Here is a 16,389-nt window from a genome sequence, read left to right as displayed (position 1 = left end):
CATACATTATGATTGAATGTATTTGATTTGTTTAACTGTCTTTCATTTGATTTATAATGTTTCATTTATAATGTTTAGCAAGTCAAAACAAACTCTCTTAGAAGTGGAATTTCATGGGATTTAATGGAATTAAATTCCTGTCATTTCAATTCAGTTCCAGTGTTATCACTTAAATCATGCAGTATTGTGCAATAATGCACATATCACACGGCAAATTAGACCTACACATGTTAACAATCAATAGTCATTATGCACCGCTGTATAGCCTATTGTGAGCCCTAATAACCTGAGCATAATGATACAATGGCTGCTTTGACACTCCCAATGCAACACAAAGGCGAGAATGAGTCTATGGAGGCCGAGACATTCATGTTCAAAGTGTGGAAATCCATTCATAGTGGGAGTGCATGAGACAACAATGCATGAAGACACTATGCATGTGTCCAGTTTTGTGCGTACACAGATGCCTAGTCCAGTGTCCATGATTTTCCAGACTGTTCCCCTTTGCCATATAAAATTTTGCATTTTTTTGTGACTGATGCTCTTGCAGTGACTATATGACCTCTTTGTAACTCCCGGTGTGTCAGTGTTTGGCACTGTGGCCTCACTATGCTGCCTTTATAATTGTGATGTAGTTACTTAAAAGCAGAAGTCGTTTTTCATAGTGTTTCTGTTATTTTGTCCTCTCCTGTACTCTAGCCGTCTGGCCTCTGTGGGCGCGCGGAGGCGGTGACGCAACGATTGACGCTTCCGCTGCGCGTCTGGCCGTTGTAAACAATGGGCGCGCTGACGCTCCGTGTACGCTTCTTCTGTCTGTTGGCGCGAGAGAGCGCGGCCCCATGGCAACAGCACAACAACAACACCAGCTAACATCAGTATGTCGGAGCGGAGGATGGAGAAAGTCAAACAGCCACCCAAACGAGTTTTTATCAACAACATAGACTCGTACGCCTCCAAATGTATTGCTAAGGTAAACGGTTTTTTTTATTTGCAATGTATAATATATTAAAGCGGATGTTTACCTGACCGACTAACGTTAATTAACAGTTAACGTTAGCTAATTTATTGCTAGTCAAGCTGAGAGCTAATGTCAACACAGCAGGCTGTCGGTTGGTTTGAAGCCCCAAACTAACTTTACAGCAGGAAATTCAACTACAAAATGGTTGACAAGTTTGTGAACAAGTTTGGACATAATGCTAGAAGTTTCCCTGTGGTAAACAACATTACATTCGTTTCATATGTTCACCCACTATGCAGTTGTTGTCTGAATGTGTGGCTGGAGACCCTCTGGAGGTGGAGAGTGAGGAAGAGGAGGAGAGCAGGAGCACGGACCACAGCAAGGAAAGATGCTTTCAGATCGTTGGGACCGTTACTGACAAATCCGAGGAGGAAAGACCGTATGTCCAGGAGGAGTATTTTGTAAGTAGCTGAACGTGGTTAAGAACCTACAGTTTGGACCCACCTGATTGAATGCACTATGTTTTTCATCATCTTAAAGCCATTTTGATCTAAAGGCCTCTGCTTAAATGCTTGAAATTAGTTTCTTGACAAATATAAATAGTGAAGTTGATGCCTATGTATGAATTTCTTCTCAAAGCCTTTGCCTTTCCATCAAGGCAAAGGGCGGCTACTTTAAAGAATCTAAAATATCAGATAGTTTTGATTTAACACTTTTTTTGGTCACTGCATAATTCCATTTGTGTTATTTCATAGTTTTGATGTCTTTACCGTTTGCTGTAAATTAGTTTCACAAAGGTTTTATTAAGCCAAGGTTTCTTACAAAATATGATTTCATGTCTGTACGCCAGCAACCGAGAAGGGAAGAGCTTCTCCACCAACTGATGGACTGTGACATCATCATCTACAACATTACCCAGCATGCCGATCAGGTGGAGGAGGCATCCTGGGCCGTCTCAGGTAGGCAGAGAGAGCAGTGAGGCCCTCATCTGACTTGCTCTGTTCTATTCTATTCTATTCTATTCTATTCTATTCTATTCTATTCTGTTCTGGCCAAGAGGCTCCAATTGCATCCATGTAATGTCAGTGTGGCCAAGTCTGGACAGTGTTAGACCAAAAATGTACAATCAATAACGAATATTTTTTAAGTTGAATATCACTTTTGCCTTAATTTCAGGGCTGTAGTACTTGAGTCCGGCCTTTTTGACAGTCTTGGTCTCGTCTCGGACTCATAGTTAATATGACTCGGTCTTGAATCGGTCTCGGATGAATTAACGTTACATAATATTATTGTTTTTATAATTATAATCTCTTCTAAGAAAGTGACCCGCAGCGAATGATACAATTTTCACAGTTGATAAAGTTATGCACCCACCAAAAGGTTTAGTGACTATCACAACCAGAGGGACTGCCAAAGTGCTGAGTTATCCTATGCAGTTTTAGTATGACATAAGATTATTTCAATAATATGATTCAGTTAAAATGTCATGCCAGGTAAGAATATTTTCAGTCAAGCCGTTCTGAGAGCAGCATATGGTTGTGCAGCAGTAAGAAAAAGTAGGTGAAATAGATTAATCCACTTCTAGTTAAGTAAAGGTGCAACTACTGTATGTTATGAACATAAACAAGCTGCCTACAATTTATTTTGTCCTCAAAACATGCTAATTTTGTTATAATGTCTTTAGAAACCTCCCTTCTATTTTAGGCAATAAACAAAAATATGCTATTTTAGTCAATAAATACAATGGTAGCCTTGGATAACACATTGCTATGGTATTGGTCCCGAATTGGACTCGTAGTTTTGCGGTCTTGGTCTCGACTCGGTCTTGACCCCGCTTGGTCTTGGTCTTGAATCAGACTCGATTCACCAATGACTCGATCTGGACTCGGACTCGACCAAGGCGGTCTGGACTACAGCCCTGCCTAATTTGTAATTCATTTTCTTCTAGTCCCTCCAAATGGATGACAGTGCGATATAATGCAAAAGCCTTGTCTGATTCCAGACTCTAAATTCAGCTCATGTCAGCTTTGATGTTAACCCTTCCTATACCTTCACAATGTCACAAATAATTATAGGAATTACAGGCTGGAGTAAGTACTCAAGTCTCTTAATTTTCCATTTATCAGCCAATATTGCCACCCACTAAACACACTGTTATATTAATTACTGTTAAATATGGATCCTCTACATGAAGGCACTGTCACCCAAAATGCAATCTAAAGCTTTGCACTTCTTGTTTGTGTCTAATTTCATAACTGATTGTCTTAGTACGTCGAAATATCTATAGATATTTTTGAAATGTTGATATTCAGTATATGAATTCACGTCACTCACCTTTTGGTTATGACTGCCCAGTGTATGCAGGGATAGACTCCAGCCAAGCAGGTTACGCAGATAGAGAGAATGAATGTGTAATAGAATGAATGCATTAGGTTATGACTCCTCTTGTGCTGTATTTCCAGCCCTCCACAATGAAATGGGCAATTTTAGAGGGCCAAAGACGTTCATCCTCATATCCACGGTGATGACCTGGGCGTGCAGCAAGCCGGTTGATCCTGTGAGTAGATACCTAGATGCTGTGTTGTGTGTTTGTGTATCGTAAATCCAGTTTTTCTCCACATCACCTATCCTGATGAAGGCTAAACATGGCTGAAACATGATGGAAGATGTCTTAAACTTTTCTACATAATGAAATCCTTGGCTTCCCCTCTCCCCTTTGCTATGCCCCCAGAGTTGGAAGCTTACTTTCATGATGTAATCCACTGGAGTCCTCACTCACACTAATTTACAATCAGGTTTCCCACTGGCCATTGAAGTCCTGGAAGATCATGGAATTTTACGAGGTGTATTCCAGACAGGGAAAGTCAGGGAATTTGATATATTCTCTGGGAAAGTCAGGGAATTTTACAAATGGGTCACTTTACAGGAATATAGTAGAGTGTGTTGTTGCTCACATTCATTGTATTAGATGGCGGTTTTCAACTGGAGTGGAAACCAGACTGAGAAACAACATTAAGGTGTCAAATTGTTAGCTAAGCGCTCTGAGCTAGTTATGGAAAGTTATTGAAAAATCATGGACTTTTTTATCAGAACCACAGTGGGAACCCTGGACAGCTATAGGCTACTTAAAGTTATCTAGTCAATTTATTCAGGTTCATAGATTTTAGTGTAGACTGTAATCATCATGTCTAGTCAGGTTATGTAAAAGTGGATGAGACTTATATCTGCAATGATCATCCTTTACTTACATTCTCTTCAAAAGTATCTGTAATCTGAATATTATTTTTTACAGTAATCCTAATGGAGTACACTTATTATTTTATTTGGATTACTCTAATAAATAATCTATTACTCCCCAATCCAGTCCACATCATGTTTTTGTCTATCTGGGTTTTTGTCATTGGCATTCCTGTCGTTTTCTATGGCGTCTGTGTTTTGCAATAGGACGAACCGGAGATTCCTTTCACCGATGAAGACTACAGGAGAAGAAGAACACATCCCAACTTCAAACGACACATCGACCTGGAGAAGTTGACGGTCAAAATGGGGAAAACGGTTCGTTTGAAATTCCTGTGCATTTGTGTATGTTGTTGCATAAAAACACACCGCGTGGACACGTTGTTGTTGTGGCTTTTAGAAAAGCACGGTGTTGTCAACGTACGTGGTGGCGTCAGGACTGCAGTACGGGATGGGAGAGCAAGTCTTCCACTTCTTTTTCAAGGTGAGACCTCACATCTCATCTCAACATTGATTGTCGCTTCCAGTATGAGCACGATCCTGTTTTATAGGCCCAGTATGTAGATTTTGTCTATTGATATATCAGAAATATTCAGTAGTGAAAAGTAGGGTTCTGAACTGGCCATCTGCTATTGGCTGGTCTTTGGTGCCAGGTGATGTCGCCACTTGTTGTACTTTATAGAAGGTGACATCACTTTTTACCATTAGGTGTCAGGCTTCACCACAAATTTGGGTCTGGGGTTTAGTTACTCTTTAATAAATTTATTTAAATAATTGAAATATATTCTGTTTTATTGTATTAGATGTCATGGCTGGGTCAGGAACATGCAATACCTGTCTTTGGAGAGGGCAACAACATCGTCCCCACTATTCACATCAATGACCTGGCCAGGTTGGACACACACACACACACACACACACATACACACAGCTTTCTTGGAATTGCAGCAACATAGAGCTTATCTTCTCCTACACAAGTTTCTAGCTGCGTGACTGATAGCATAAACTGTCCAACATGATTAGAACGAGTATATTTCAGTAATCGTTGTAATTTCTTTGCTTTAAAGTATGATTCAGAACGTCATTGACCATAAGCCAAAACCACACTACCTGCTGGCTGTGGATAATTCCAACAACACCATGGAGGACATTGTGAAGGTGTGTGTAGCAACCGATAATGTAAGAACTTGTCAAAATCTTAAAAAAATAGTCTTCTAAATGGGTTGAAAATGTAATAAAACCTGTTCATGTAATGTAATAACATCTCCAGAATGTAATCATTAAAAACGGTTAGACCCGTTAGAATGTAATACTTGCTGGTTAATGTAATAATGTATTACATTATCAGGAAGTATTACAATATCAGGTATAAGTCATTTTCGACCCTGTTTGACATACATTTTATTATATTTTGACAAGTTATTACATTATCCAACATTATCCCCGCCTCTTTGTGTGGATATACTCCCCTATACTTATACCATACTTTTCTAGATATGTAGGTAGATACATACATATATGCATACAGTAGATTGATTGATACGCAACTCTTTTCTTCACCAGACGGTTGCCTCTGCACTTGGACCAGGGAAGATCCAGAAAAAGCCATTTGAGGATGCCTTCCTCACACAGGATTTGAGTGTATGTTATACCAATTTACAATAGACACAGTTTATGGTCATGTATAGTGGTGTTGTGGTATGGAATACAGCGCATTTTTGATTTTAGCATCAATTTTAGCATCAAAACACTGAATTATTCAAAAGCTTACCTCACTAATGCTAAAAGGAATATGTGAGAAATGTGGAGGCTGGCTCCTTCCATAGACAACCTTGACTAACAACTCTACAAAGCCCTAAAACATGTTATTAACACGTTATTCCCCCCCCTACAGCAAATAGAAATTGACTCCATGTCCGTCAACCTTCGCATGGACGCTGCCCACCTCAGAGAATTGTTCAGCATCCCCTGGGTTTGTGAGGCAGGTCTGATGGAGAACATAGAGCTGGTGGTGGAGGAGTACCGGCAGACCAGGGGACTGCTGGTATGTACTGGACCTAAAGGAAGTTCTCACAACACACTGTATCGCGATACTGTCACAAAAGCATGCAACTGAAATTTGGATGTTTTTCCTTTTCTTGAATTTACATGAATTCTAAGTTTACATGGTCGTTTCATGTGTTGAGTGATTTCCATCACCCTTGGGCCCTTGAAACTTTTTAAAGGGGCAATAAGTAAGATTTTTACTGTCCAAGAACATAATATATATATGAGGGTTGATAGGGCTGTTGATCATAGATTAGGCCATAAATTACTTAATGCACCTCTAAAGCCCCATTGCATGAGCTCAAGAATGCAAATAAATAAAGCATTATTTCCGCTTTAATAAAAAACTTTTGCAACAGCGATATTCAACAATATTCCACACATGGATTAATCTCAGCTCTTTAACAAGTTTTCAGCGGAAATCTTCATCCAAAAGTATTTAGAAAGCAGTGCATTTTTTTGCTGTTTTGGATCCATACTCTTATTACTTTGGAAGTGAAATGACACGACGATGATGAGGTGTGCACACTGTCAGCTTTAAGGGCATTTTCAGCCACATCTGAGGAACAATGAAAGAGCTATAGACCTTTGTGTTCACGTTTCATACACATTTCAACATATACAGAAGTATTCAGACAGAATAACGGTGCATTTTTAAATATGCAGCAAAAAAGCACACCTAAACATTGTTGCTGACAAGGTCCATCTCTTCATGGCCACAGTCTAGCTTTTGTCAAACGGAAACTTTCAGGAGGATGATAAAAGATGGTTCAGGAACATGGCAGTCCCCAGATCACAATCCAATGGAGACCTTTGGAATGAGGTGGAACGGGATGTTCGCAGCATGAATGTGCTGCCAAAAAAATCTGGATGAACTGCATGACACTACACAGTCAGCATGGAAAATGGCAAGAATTCAGGCTGTTCTGGAGGCAAAAGGGCTACTATTTTTATATTATATTCACTGATAAAATGTTTTCATCACAAAATCATCACAGAAAGCTTGCAGACATTGGGGTAAAACAACATTGCATTTAGTTGATGTAGGTATAATCAAAGCATAAGTAGAATAAATCTAAAAGCAGCAATTTCATCATGCAGTGCTGTAGCAAATCTCTCATTTGAATTGAATGAATTTCCACTGGAGGGCAGCGCATGAAGTGTGATCAAGGGATAAGTGTGTGGAGCAGAAACATCAAATATAATGCTGTCCAAATACTTAGAAAGTGCAGGCGAAACGTACACGAATCATTCAGATTTGCGTAAAAGCGCCAAAATCGGTCTACATGTCCAACATTTTCAGACTTGGAGCCATTATTAAAATGGTACTGATTCAGCTGTGGCAGCCATTTATTTTCCCTCCATTACCAGCAATATTTTTTGAACTGACCATGATTGGGTTGAAAAAATACACGTAGACCTATGTTTAGATGGCTAAGGAATACAATAGTGTTAAGGAAAACATCTTAAACTGTTCATATTATAATGAAATGGCCAATTAAATCAGACTTCAATTTTAAGAGAACTGAGAACGTTGCCATTTCTCCATATGCCTGATGGGAATGTTATTGGTTTTCTTGGGTTAGGCTTAAAATTGTATCGCATCATTGTTTTCTCCAGCCCATCCGTCTGTGTGTACTGGGTCCTCCTGCGGTGGGGAAGAGCACAGTGGCTGAACAGATCTGTAAACACTACAAGCTCCACCACATCAGACTGAAGGAGACCATCTCTGAGACCATCGCCCAACTGGTCAGCTGCTGCTCAAATGCGCACACACAAACCATAGACACGCTAGAAAACATGATGCAGATATTAAAAAACACACAGACTTAAATTTCAAGCCTTATTTCTAGGAAGCTACTGTGAAGAACGACAATCCAGAGGCAGAGGAGGACTCTGCAGCAGAAGCCCAGGAGCTCCTGGACACCCTGAAGGACAGTATGGAGCAGAACGGAGGTAGAGACACTGACTCATGTTGTCAATGTTAAGCCTAGGTCACATTACAAGACTGCTCTGTTCCTAGTCGGGCCTAGTAGTAGACTAAAGGACTGGTTTGCTTCCCGCCCGGTCGGGAAGCTGTTCACACTACGCGATGGGACAAAGACGGGCGTCACACGTGAAGAAGAAGGATCACACACTACCTGATCATTACCGGTCATTCCAAAACATCTTCCCATTTGCCCACAACACTTGACTGTAAATAGGATTTTGTATTTTACGTAATTTGTAATTGCATATTTATGTGGACTGATCCAGGAATGCTGAGTTTTATTCCTCCAAGTGAAATTGTGTATCAACTTATCAAGAGTGGAGCAAGTGGAGTTGGGAATCTTGCTGATATAAACTAGCTACGCGGGTGGGTGTTGTTGTTAAAAGTGACTTCTCTTCCGGTTCATTTTATTTTTCTAACCCCCTTGAGCTGAACTCCCATTGGCTGATTTTTTCAGGCTGTGACTGAAAAATGTGAAAAATCGCATCAGGCCAAACAGCCAGAGTCGGCAGTCTTGAGCCCGTTCACACTAAAGGATAGTCTGCACCGACTGTCAGGCCCAACCGACTAGCCCAGATTCCAATTGGGATTCGAATCTGCGCTAAAATCACCCAGTGTAACCTAGGCTTAAAACACAGTTGAGGCCTTAGGTCTTAATTTCAATCTCAAATCCCAGTATGGGACTATCAGTAATTATTTTTTAGAATAAAAGGCCCAGTCCTGGTACATAAACAAAACGGCAAGTCAAAGAGCGGGTTTGGAGACTTTTTTTAACTAACAGAGGTTGGTGGTGGATCAATAAATTCCATTAATTTCAATTCAAAATCTACATTTTGACAGGGGGGCACACTGAGAGTAAGATCTTGTTTTACAGAAGGAGAAATTAAATGTGAGCTGGATTCTCTTACCGAATTTGACTACAGATAAACAGCATATGTCAAAAATATATGCATGATGAAATGGGTTAGTGGCATCTAATCAGTTCATCAGTGTCCAGCAATAGATGAAATGAACGCTGTTCTCCTTTAGGGCGTTTGGAGGAGCAGCTTGTGATCAGGGTGATGAAGGATAAGCTGAAATCTAAACCGTGCAGAAACCAGGGCTTCGTTCTGGATGCCTTCCCCAAGACCTATGATCAAGCTAAGGAGCTTTTCTGTGGTGAGAGACTGACACAAATCTCCCAGTGCACCAGAGCTGGAGTATAACATACGCAGAAACACACACACACGCACAGCTGGTTGGTCCTACTTTATATTACTCCATAGCATTATCTCAAACTAATAGATTTTTTTGGGGTCTTTTTAGCTGAGGAGGACGAACCAGAGGATGAAGGATCCAAGATTCCCCCATACAACAAGAAGATTATCCCAGGTGTGTCCACAAGGAACCTCGCTTTACTGCACTGGCATCTCTTTCTTGTCATTTTCATTCATCTTCAATAGCAAGAACCAGGATCTTTGCTTCACGCACAAATTTGTTAATGCTAGCCTCTGAACGTAACAGTGCAGATGTATAGTCACAGGCCAGTGTAATTTGTTCAAATGAAAAGAGGAAAATTCCTAAGATGTGGTCATTCAACAAGCGATTTAAACTCCCAGTCTATAATTGCAGTATGCTGTTTCTATTGAAACACCTCAGCCCTACTGCTGGCTTTGTTTGTGTTCTGATTTGTTGGACTGAAGACATTTTTCACCCTCAAACTGATGATATCTTTATATGGACAAATAAATTCTGGATTGGAGGTTTAGGCAATAACAAAGCCAGATGTTTTCATGGTGATAGAAAGCCATTGAACTACTGTTTTCTCTGCACAAATGCTCTATCTTCATTTATACGCTACTTAATACTAGCTTGCTCTTTTCCTGTGGGAAGCACATTAGCGCTATCCATTCCTACCTCATGCTGTCTAATACTCTCTGAAGAGTGTGATCAAATATTTTTCACGCTAAACCCTTTATAAAGCTGAAATAATGCAGCATTGAGTCATGTAGTTCGGTAGAGACGTTTGGTGTTCATGCTTCTTATTTAGAATATGCTTCAGCTGAGTGTTTCAGTCATTCTAACAGTGTCCTCTGTCTGGGCTGCAGAATTTGTATTGTGTCTGGATGCCTCTGATGCCTTCCTGAAGGATCGGGTGCTGAACCTGCCTGAGCGGCTGGTAGAGGAAACCTCCTACCGCCAGGAGGACTTCCTGCGACGGCTGGCCGGCTACAGGGAGAGCAACGCCGAGGACGAAACCGTCCTCAACTACTTCGATGAGCTGGACATCGTCCCTCAGCACATGGGTAATTATAGCATCGCCAGTGAATGGCTTTAAAAGCTACGGTGAATTGAACGTTAGAGAGGTTATTGCGTCAAAATGGAGCAACTTTTTTGGTGATGAAAGACTAATTTGGGAGGCAGCTCATTAGTGTTCACGGCTCTCTAGACTCAAATTGGCGCGTACTACCAAGTACCATTGTCCAGATTTCATATTAAGGCATCACACCGGTGAGGTTGAAATGTTAGTGCTGTTTTCCCTCCTCTTTATAATTAAACTAATTATTTTCCTCATAATTTATGAGTTTTCCTTCTGAGTGAGGAAACCCCTTATTGTAAATTATGGAGTGATCTGACAATAATGTGTGCCTTGCTATGTTTGCATGTGTACAATAATGCAGCTACTGCCAGTACTCTGCCAGTCTACTGTTCTTGCAAACCTGCATTCCTTTGGTTTGTCTGACACTTGACTATGACTTGATGTTCCTGTCTCGCAGGACATGTAACATGAACATGTTTCTTCAACACTCCAAAAATACTGTGGTGCTACTTGCTATCATTTCCAAAGAGTTTGTGTTTGGCTTTTTGAGCAATGCTCCCCACCAAAGAGATATGATAACGGTGTATATGTGTATTAATGGCAGTAAAATGAGAGGGCGCCACATTTTCTTATGTTGTATTACATTACTTGCACTTCCAGTTTGTCACAGTAAATTTGACTCATGTTCATCTCTACTCTACAATACAGAACAATATAACAAACTTGTTGGACTTAATGTCCCTAAACATTTAATTTCCTGGTGCCTTATACTGCTCAATTATATTTACAGAACCTTCCATTCGTTGAATTGGAAATTGCTTTTATTTTCTTTATTTTGGTTTTCAAATTGAATAAAAAAAAAACGGTAGCATTAAAGAGGTCTTGAATAATCTGTCTTTCTGGAACCCTGACCGTGTCATACTGCACGTCAACCCTCTCAGTCAGCGACACTCATACTCGTCATCCTGTCCAGAGAACAGCAGCGGCGACGACCCCGACTACCTGCTGCTGACCCAGAAGATCATCCGGACGGTCGGCCGGCCCCGGAACTACGGCCCCGGCAGCCAGGAGGCCGAGGAGGAGGAGAGGAGGAGGGCCGACGAGAGGATGGGGCGCCAGGCCCGGGAGAAGGCCCGGGAGGAGCGGTGGGAGGCGGAGGAGGCCGCGCAGAGGGCAGGGCGCTGGGAGGAGTGGGTAGGTGCTGGGAGGATGTGTGTGTGTGTGTGTGGGGGGGGGGGGGGTGTAGAGGCTTTGCAGTTGTGTCACAAATCTCCCATCAAGCACAGCTGGTGTCATCATGGAGGTTCAGTGGAGAATTAGCTGTGTGCAAATAATGTCTAAATATATACCAAGCAGAGATACATGAAAATTGTTGTGGTGTGGCTGCAGGTCAATTCAGTAACATTATAAGTAAAGGTGAATAGGCTGTTGAGGAAGAAGTGGAAAAGTACCTATACTAAGCAGCATTCCTATATGCTCACTTAATATGTAACCTTAGACCCACATTTACACCTTAAGTGAGCATATAGGAATGTTGCTTAGTATAGGTACTTTTCCATTTCTTCCTCAACAACTCTGATAAGGTGGATTTGTTTCCACATGTAGGTTACTGTGACACAGTAAACTGTCTTGTCTTCAGCCCTAGTCTCTACTCCAAAACATGAAGAGTTGTAGCTTGAGAAGAGTCAGCTCAGTTAACCTGAGATATGTTACCACTAGATATGTTAATGCCCTCCAAGCTCCAATACAGCCATCGGGCATCAAGCATGGAGGGAATGCTTCCTTTGTATGTGGTTGGTGTTGCATTTGTGTTGCGTTGGCATTGTATTGGCATTGTGTTGGCGTTGCCTTCGCGTTGCGTTGGCACTGCGTTGCCGTTGTGCTGGCGTTGCATTGGCATTGCGTTAGTGTTGCATTGGCATTGCGTTGGCATAGCGTTGGCGTTGCTTTGTGTCGCGTCCGATGGTAGAGTCCGACTTCAAAAACCACTGAGGCTCAGGTCTCAATGGCTGAGGCATGTGTTCATCCATAGATGTATTGCAACAAGGAAAAAGTTGATATTGGTTGTTTACTGGTGTATTTGTCTCATGTACAAATCATAAACTGACTGGCAATTCACATAGGCTATGATATTAAATTAAGGTATTTTTAAAGTGACAAACATGCTCCAGAAAGCAGATAATTGTAACTTACTATACTATTGTGTGGCTGTAGTTTGTTTCAGCTCACAGTGAAAAAATACCAAAGCTATAGTTATGCCTATTGATGAATCTGAACCACTTTTCCCCCTTGCTGCTCTTTCAAAATAAAAGCACTCTGTGGAGCAGCTACAACGACCCACTGACGCAACGCCTTTAGTGGAGTTTGACACTAACAGTGTCAAGTACTTGATAGATAACCCTGTTTGCTTAATACGGAGATAGATGCTTAATGTATCTTGGCAGAGTACGCGCTTGGAGGAGGTGAAGCAGCAGGAGAATGACCTGCTGGAGGCCCGCTCGCTCCCTCTGAGGAGCTACCTGGTGAAGAACGTCATGCCCACCCTCAACCAAGGCCTGATCGAATGCTGCAAAGCCCGGCCGCAGGACCCAGTGGACTTCCTGGTAATACACTCACTTTTATACTATCAAAGGAGGAGCGTTCATGTCCTGGACGCGTCGTTCTAGCTACTTCTTTGCTCATCAACAGATGAAAACACTCTGATCTGCCTGTTTTGGCTTGTCTTGTTTCAGGCGGAGTACCTGTTGAAGAACAACCCCCGATATCAAGATGACAATTGAAATTTAAGCAGAAAACAAAAAAATGCAGGTAGCTTTCATTTCTTGTCATTAACACACACGACTAGGCTAAGTATTCTACACCTGTACGTTGATCCAGTCTGTTGTATAATAAATATGGTTCCACAACACAGTTAGACGTGAAATAAAAATTTTTGGCAAACTACTTGCATCATACTTTACGGCACTCTTTAGGATATTAGTCACCGAAGTCAATTAAATTCAGCTTGTATATTGGGGGGGGAAACCTCATGGAGTCTTCTGAGATTTGCCACTGCATTTCAGCCATCGCATTCCAAGTGTCCCTCGATTCACGCTGGGACTTTGATTAGGTCTGATTTGTAAGCGGCCCATTCTCTGCCCCTGTTGTATTCGCCCACAGCTTCGTTTGTGCTCTCGCGCGCCGGCCATTACTTAAAAGCACCCTGAAAAACGGGATGAAAGTGCGTATGAAGCCAAAAGCTAATTAGGAAGTTAATTTGCGTAATGAACTTGGGGTTCGCTTGGTAAACTCCAAAGTAGACACGCTCGGGTCATAATTGCTTTGATTTGGCTTCGCGATTTCCAGGAAGGATAAATGTTACAAATGGCGGCTAATTTGCGTCTCTCTCATGTTGCCACTCGCGACTCCAAAGTGTACATAATTGGTTGCGGCGGAACACCAAATTATTTCATTGTACATACTTAATCACCACATGGGGAAATTAGCTGAGTTTGTTTGGGAACATTGTGACGCAGTTGTTGCTGCAAGACAATCTGAACACACCGTCTGTGAGCTGCAGGTACAAACCGGCAAATGGAGAAGTTTCTCGAAGCGGAGCGCATGTTTTGACACCTTACCCTATAGAAATAAATGGTAAGAAGTCTTGTAAGTAAATAAGGGACTGCTAAGGGACTCATAGTTTCATTTGATATCTTGTGCTGATCTCATCTGCTGATATATGGGACCGATATTGTCCTCCAGAGAACTTGACATATTTTATTTTCTTTGTCCCATGATGGTCTAAAATGCTGTTTCAGACCCTGGCAAGAATACAATTCTGGGGGGGGGAAACACAGAATTTTTTAACGATTTCAGCACAAAATATAAGCTAAGAGGATGAAGAAGAGACAAGGAGAGGAAGATAGACCAAAGAGAGACAGATTTTCTTCGCTTTTACTGTGTCAAATACTCATAATCTGATCATAGTTTGTCATACTGTCAGTTAGATATACTGTATGTCAATCTGAGATGCTAAGAAACATACTTGTGTGAGTAGTGAGAAATTTTACCTCCTATCCCAACTAAAGAATTGTTGATACACAAGTGGATGATCAATTGTTTCGTAGCATTTATGGGTATCATTTTGTTTGATTTGTAAACCGTAGTCATGACCTTTGACCTTTAAAACACAAAACTGAGGTGCTGCTGTTTGCCTTTGTAGGGCAGAACTGTTCCTCTATATGTCCAGCAGGGGGCAGCCTAACCGCTGTGTAGAAATCACACTCAGATCTCTATATTTCTAACAGGACTTGGTGTGTGTGATGCTGACTATCACATACACTGTATAGTAACTATAATAGAAGAATAGAATTGAATAAAACATACCAGTGTTTCTCAGCTGATTTGTTCATTGAGAAATGCTTTGACAAGGTCTTGAATATGTAGTTTAGTCACATACACACATACACACACGCAGATATATCAATGCTAATACCTAAATAGTTTTAATAATTAATACGCATTGAATAAAATAGCTTTAATTCATGCATCTTACTGCTGCCTTCCAGCATTAACAATGGAGCTTGCCCTAAAAAACAACCTTTACAAGCTTTCTTTACAAGCTGATTATGTTTCAATAATGTATTTTTGTAGGCAATATTACTTAGACTGCTCATTATTAGAGTTATTTTTAAGATAGTCAAATTATTGTTCTTATAACTTATTCTGTCTTTCTTGTTTGCTTATTCTTTGGGTTCAAATTGAATGGATAAGCTTAAATCTTGCCAGTTGAACATCACTTTACCCAACAGGATGGCTGTATAGACTGATAACTTCCACTGTGTTGTGTCTGAAATAGTACTAGTGCTTAACAAAAAGTAAAAGTATAAAAACGGTTAATAGGATAATTAATAGAAATGCCAGACACAAATTAAAAACAAGGTCACATATGAAAACGAGAATAAAACAAGCAGAAATATGTCACATAAAAGCCTGTTTGCACTGTAAAAAAAAAATGGGTCTTAAGAAGCAGTCAAAGCCTTAGATGGCAAAGCCCCAGTGACCTTTGACCTTTAGGCGAGACATCAGAAAAGCTTTTACTCCAGTTGTTAGTTTGGATCCGTTCACAGAGCTGAAACAGGCCCTTGTGTGTTAACAGCAGTATTACAACACTAGGTGGCAGTCTTGGCTCATCTATTGGCCGATGGGAGCGAGTCACACTCACTTGAAAGATGATGATTATGGGATTTACAAGTGTTTCCACGCCTTAGATCATCTAAGAGCAAATGTTTTTATTGATTTTTCATTTAATCTACATGCCAGGATGTGCAGCAGCCACCCAACCTGACCCTTTGGCCTCTCTCATGCGGATAGCAAATGAACAAAAGGTAAAGAAAACTTAAGCAATGCAACATTAACATTATTATTGGCTACAACCCATGACTCTAAGGTTCAGGCTGCATGGATGCTGCATGGTGACTGATCTTTCCTCCACTGTTAAAGTGGTAATCCTTGACTTCCTAGTCCTTTCTTACTATTCATATTTTTTTTAATTTTGTCTTCTTCCCAGTTCCCAGAGATCACCTGTCAATCAAGCAGTGTGGGCGGAGCTTGGATTTTCTGTTGATGCAGTTTGAGTTTCTCTCTTCTTTGTCTGTTCAGCCAATGGTGGCTATCGCTGCTCATGCTAACTCCCCAGTTCTTCTTCTATTGTTTATTCCAGACAAATCGGAAACATAAAAAAAGGCATCAGTGTTTAGAACAAGTAAAAGCTTTCATGAACTGGATAGAGGTTGAATCGCTATTGTGTTATAGCCATCAGAGATAGAGAGGAGCAAAACAGAAAAATTCATAATCACCAATTTAACAGGAGAACCACTG

General features: G+C 40.9%; 1 protein-coding gene across 1 annotated transcript; it reads left to right on the top strand.

The window, feature by feature from the left end:
* The first annotated feature begins 877 nt into the window (after positions 1 to 877).
* LOC139640985 (adenylate kinase 7-like) lies at positions 878 to 13,358 on the top strand. The gene is made up of 18 exons (XM_071515189.1): positions 878 to 970; positions 1,258 to 1,419; positions 1,809 to 1,917; positions 3,421 to 3,515; positions 4,403 to 4,513; positions 4,596 to 4,679; positions 4,999 to 5,087; positions 5,263 to 5,353; positions 5,759 to 5,836; positions 6,090 to 6,239; positions 7,862 to 7,990; positions 8,095 to 8,197; positions 9,261 to 9,389; positions 9,537 to 9,602; positions 10,319 to 10,516; positions 11,504 to 11,724; positions 12,975 to 13,133; positions 13,263 to 13,358. The coding sequence occupies exons 1-18, from the start codon at positions 878 to 880 to the stop codon at positions 13,308 to 13,310; spliced, it is 2,115 nt and encodes a 704-aa protein (XP_071371290.1). The 3' UTR covers positions 13,311 to 13,358.
* The last annotated feature ends 3,031 nt before the right edge of the window (positions 13,359 to 16,389 follow it).

Source organism: Centroberyx affinis, unplaced genomic scaffold (assembly GCF_046629955.1).
Source record: "Centroberyx affinis isolate AG114_WGS23_722 - 3 ecotype Tasmania unplaced genomic scaffold, CSIRO-AGI_Caff_v1 ptg000321l_1, whole genome shotgun sequence".
Taxonomy (NCBI): Eukaryota; Metazoa; Chordata; class Actinopteri; order Beryciformes; family Berycidae; genus Centroberyx; species Centroberyx affinis.
This window is presented reverse-complemented; position numbering and strand designations above follow the sequence as displayed.

Coding starts and splice junctions, on each gene's coding strand:
- LOC139640985 (XM_071515189.1), top strand. CDS start 878: ATGTCGGAGCGGAGGATGGAGAAAGTCAAACAGCCACCCAAACGAGTT. Junction 4,514..4,595: donor CGGTCAAAATGGGGAAAACG/GTTCGTTTGAAA, acceptor TGTGGCTTTTAG/AAAAGCACGGTGTTGTCAAC. Junction 4,680..4,998: donor TCTTCCACTTCTTTTTCAAG/GTGAGACCTCAC, acceptor TTATTGTATTAG/ATGTCATGGCTGGGTCAGGA.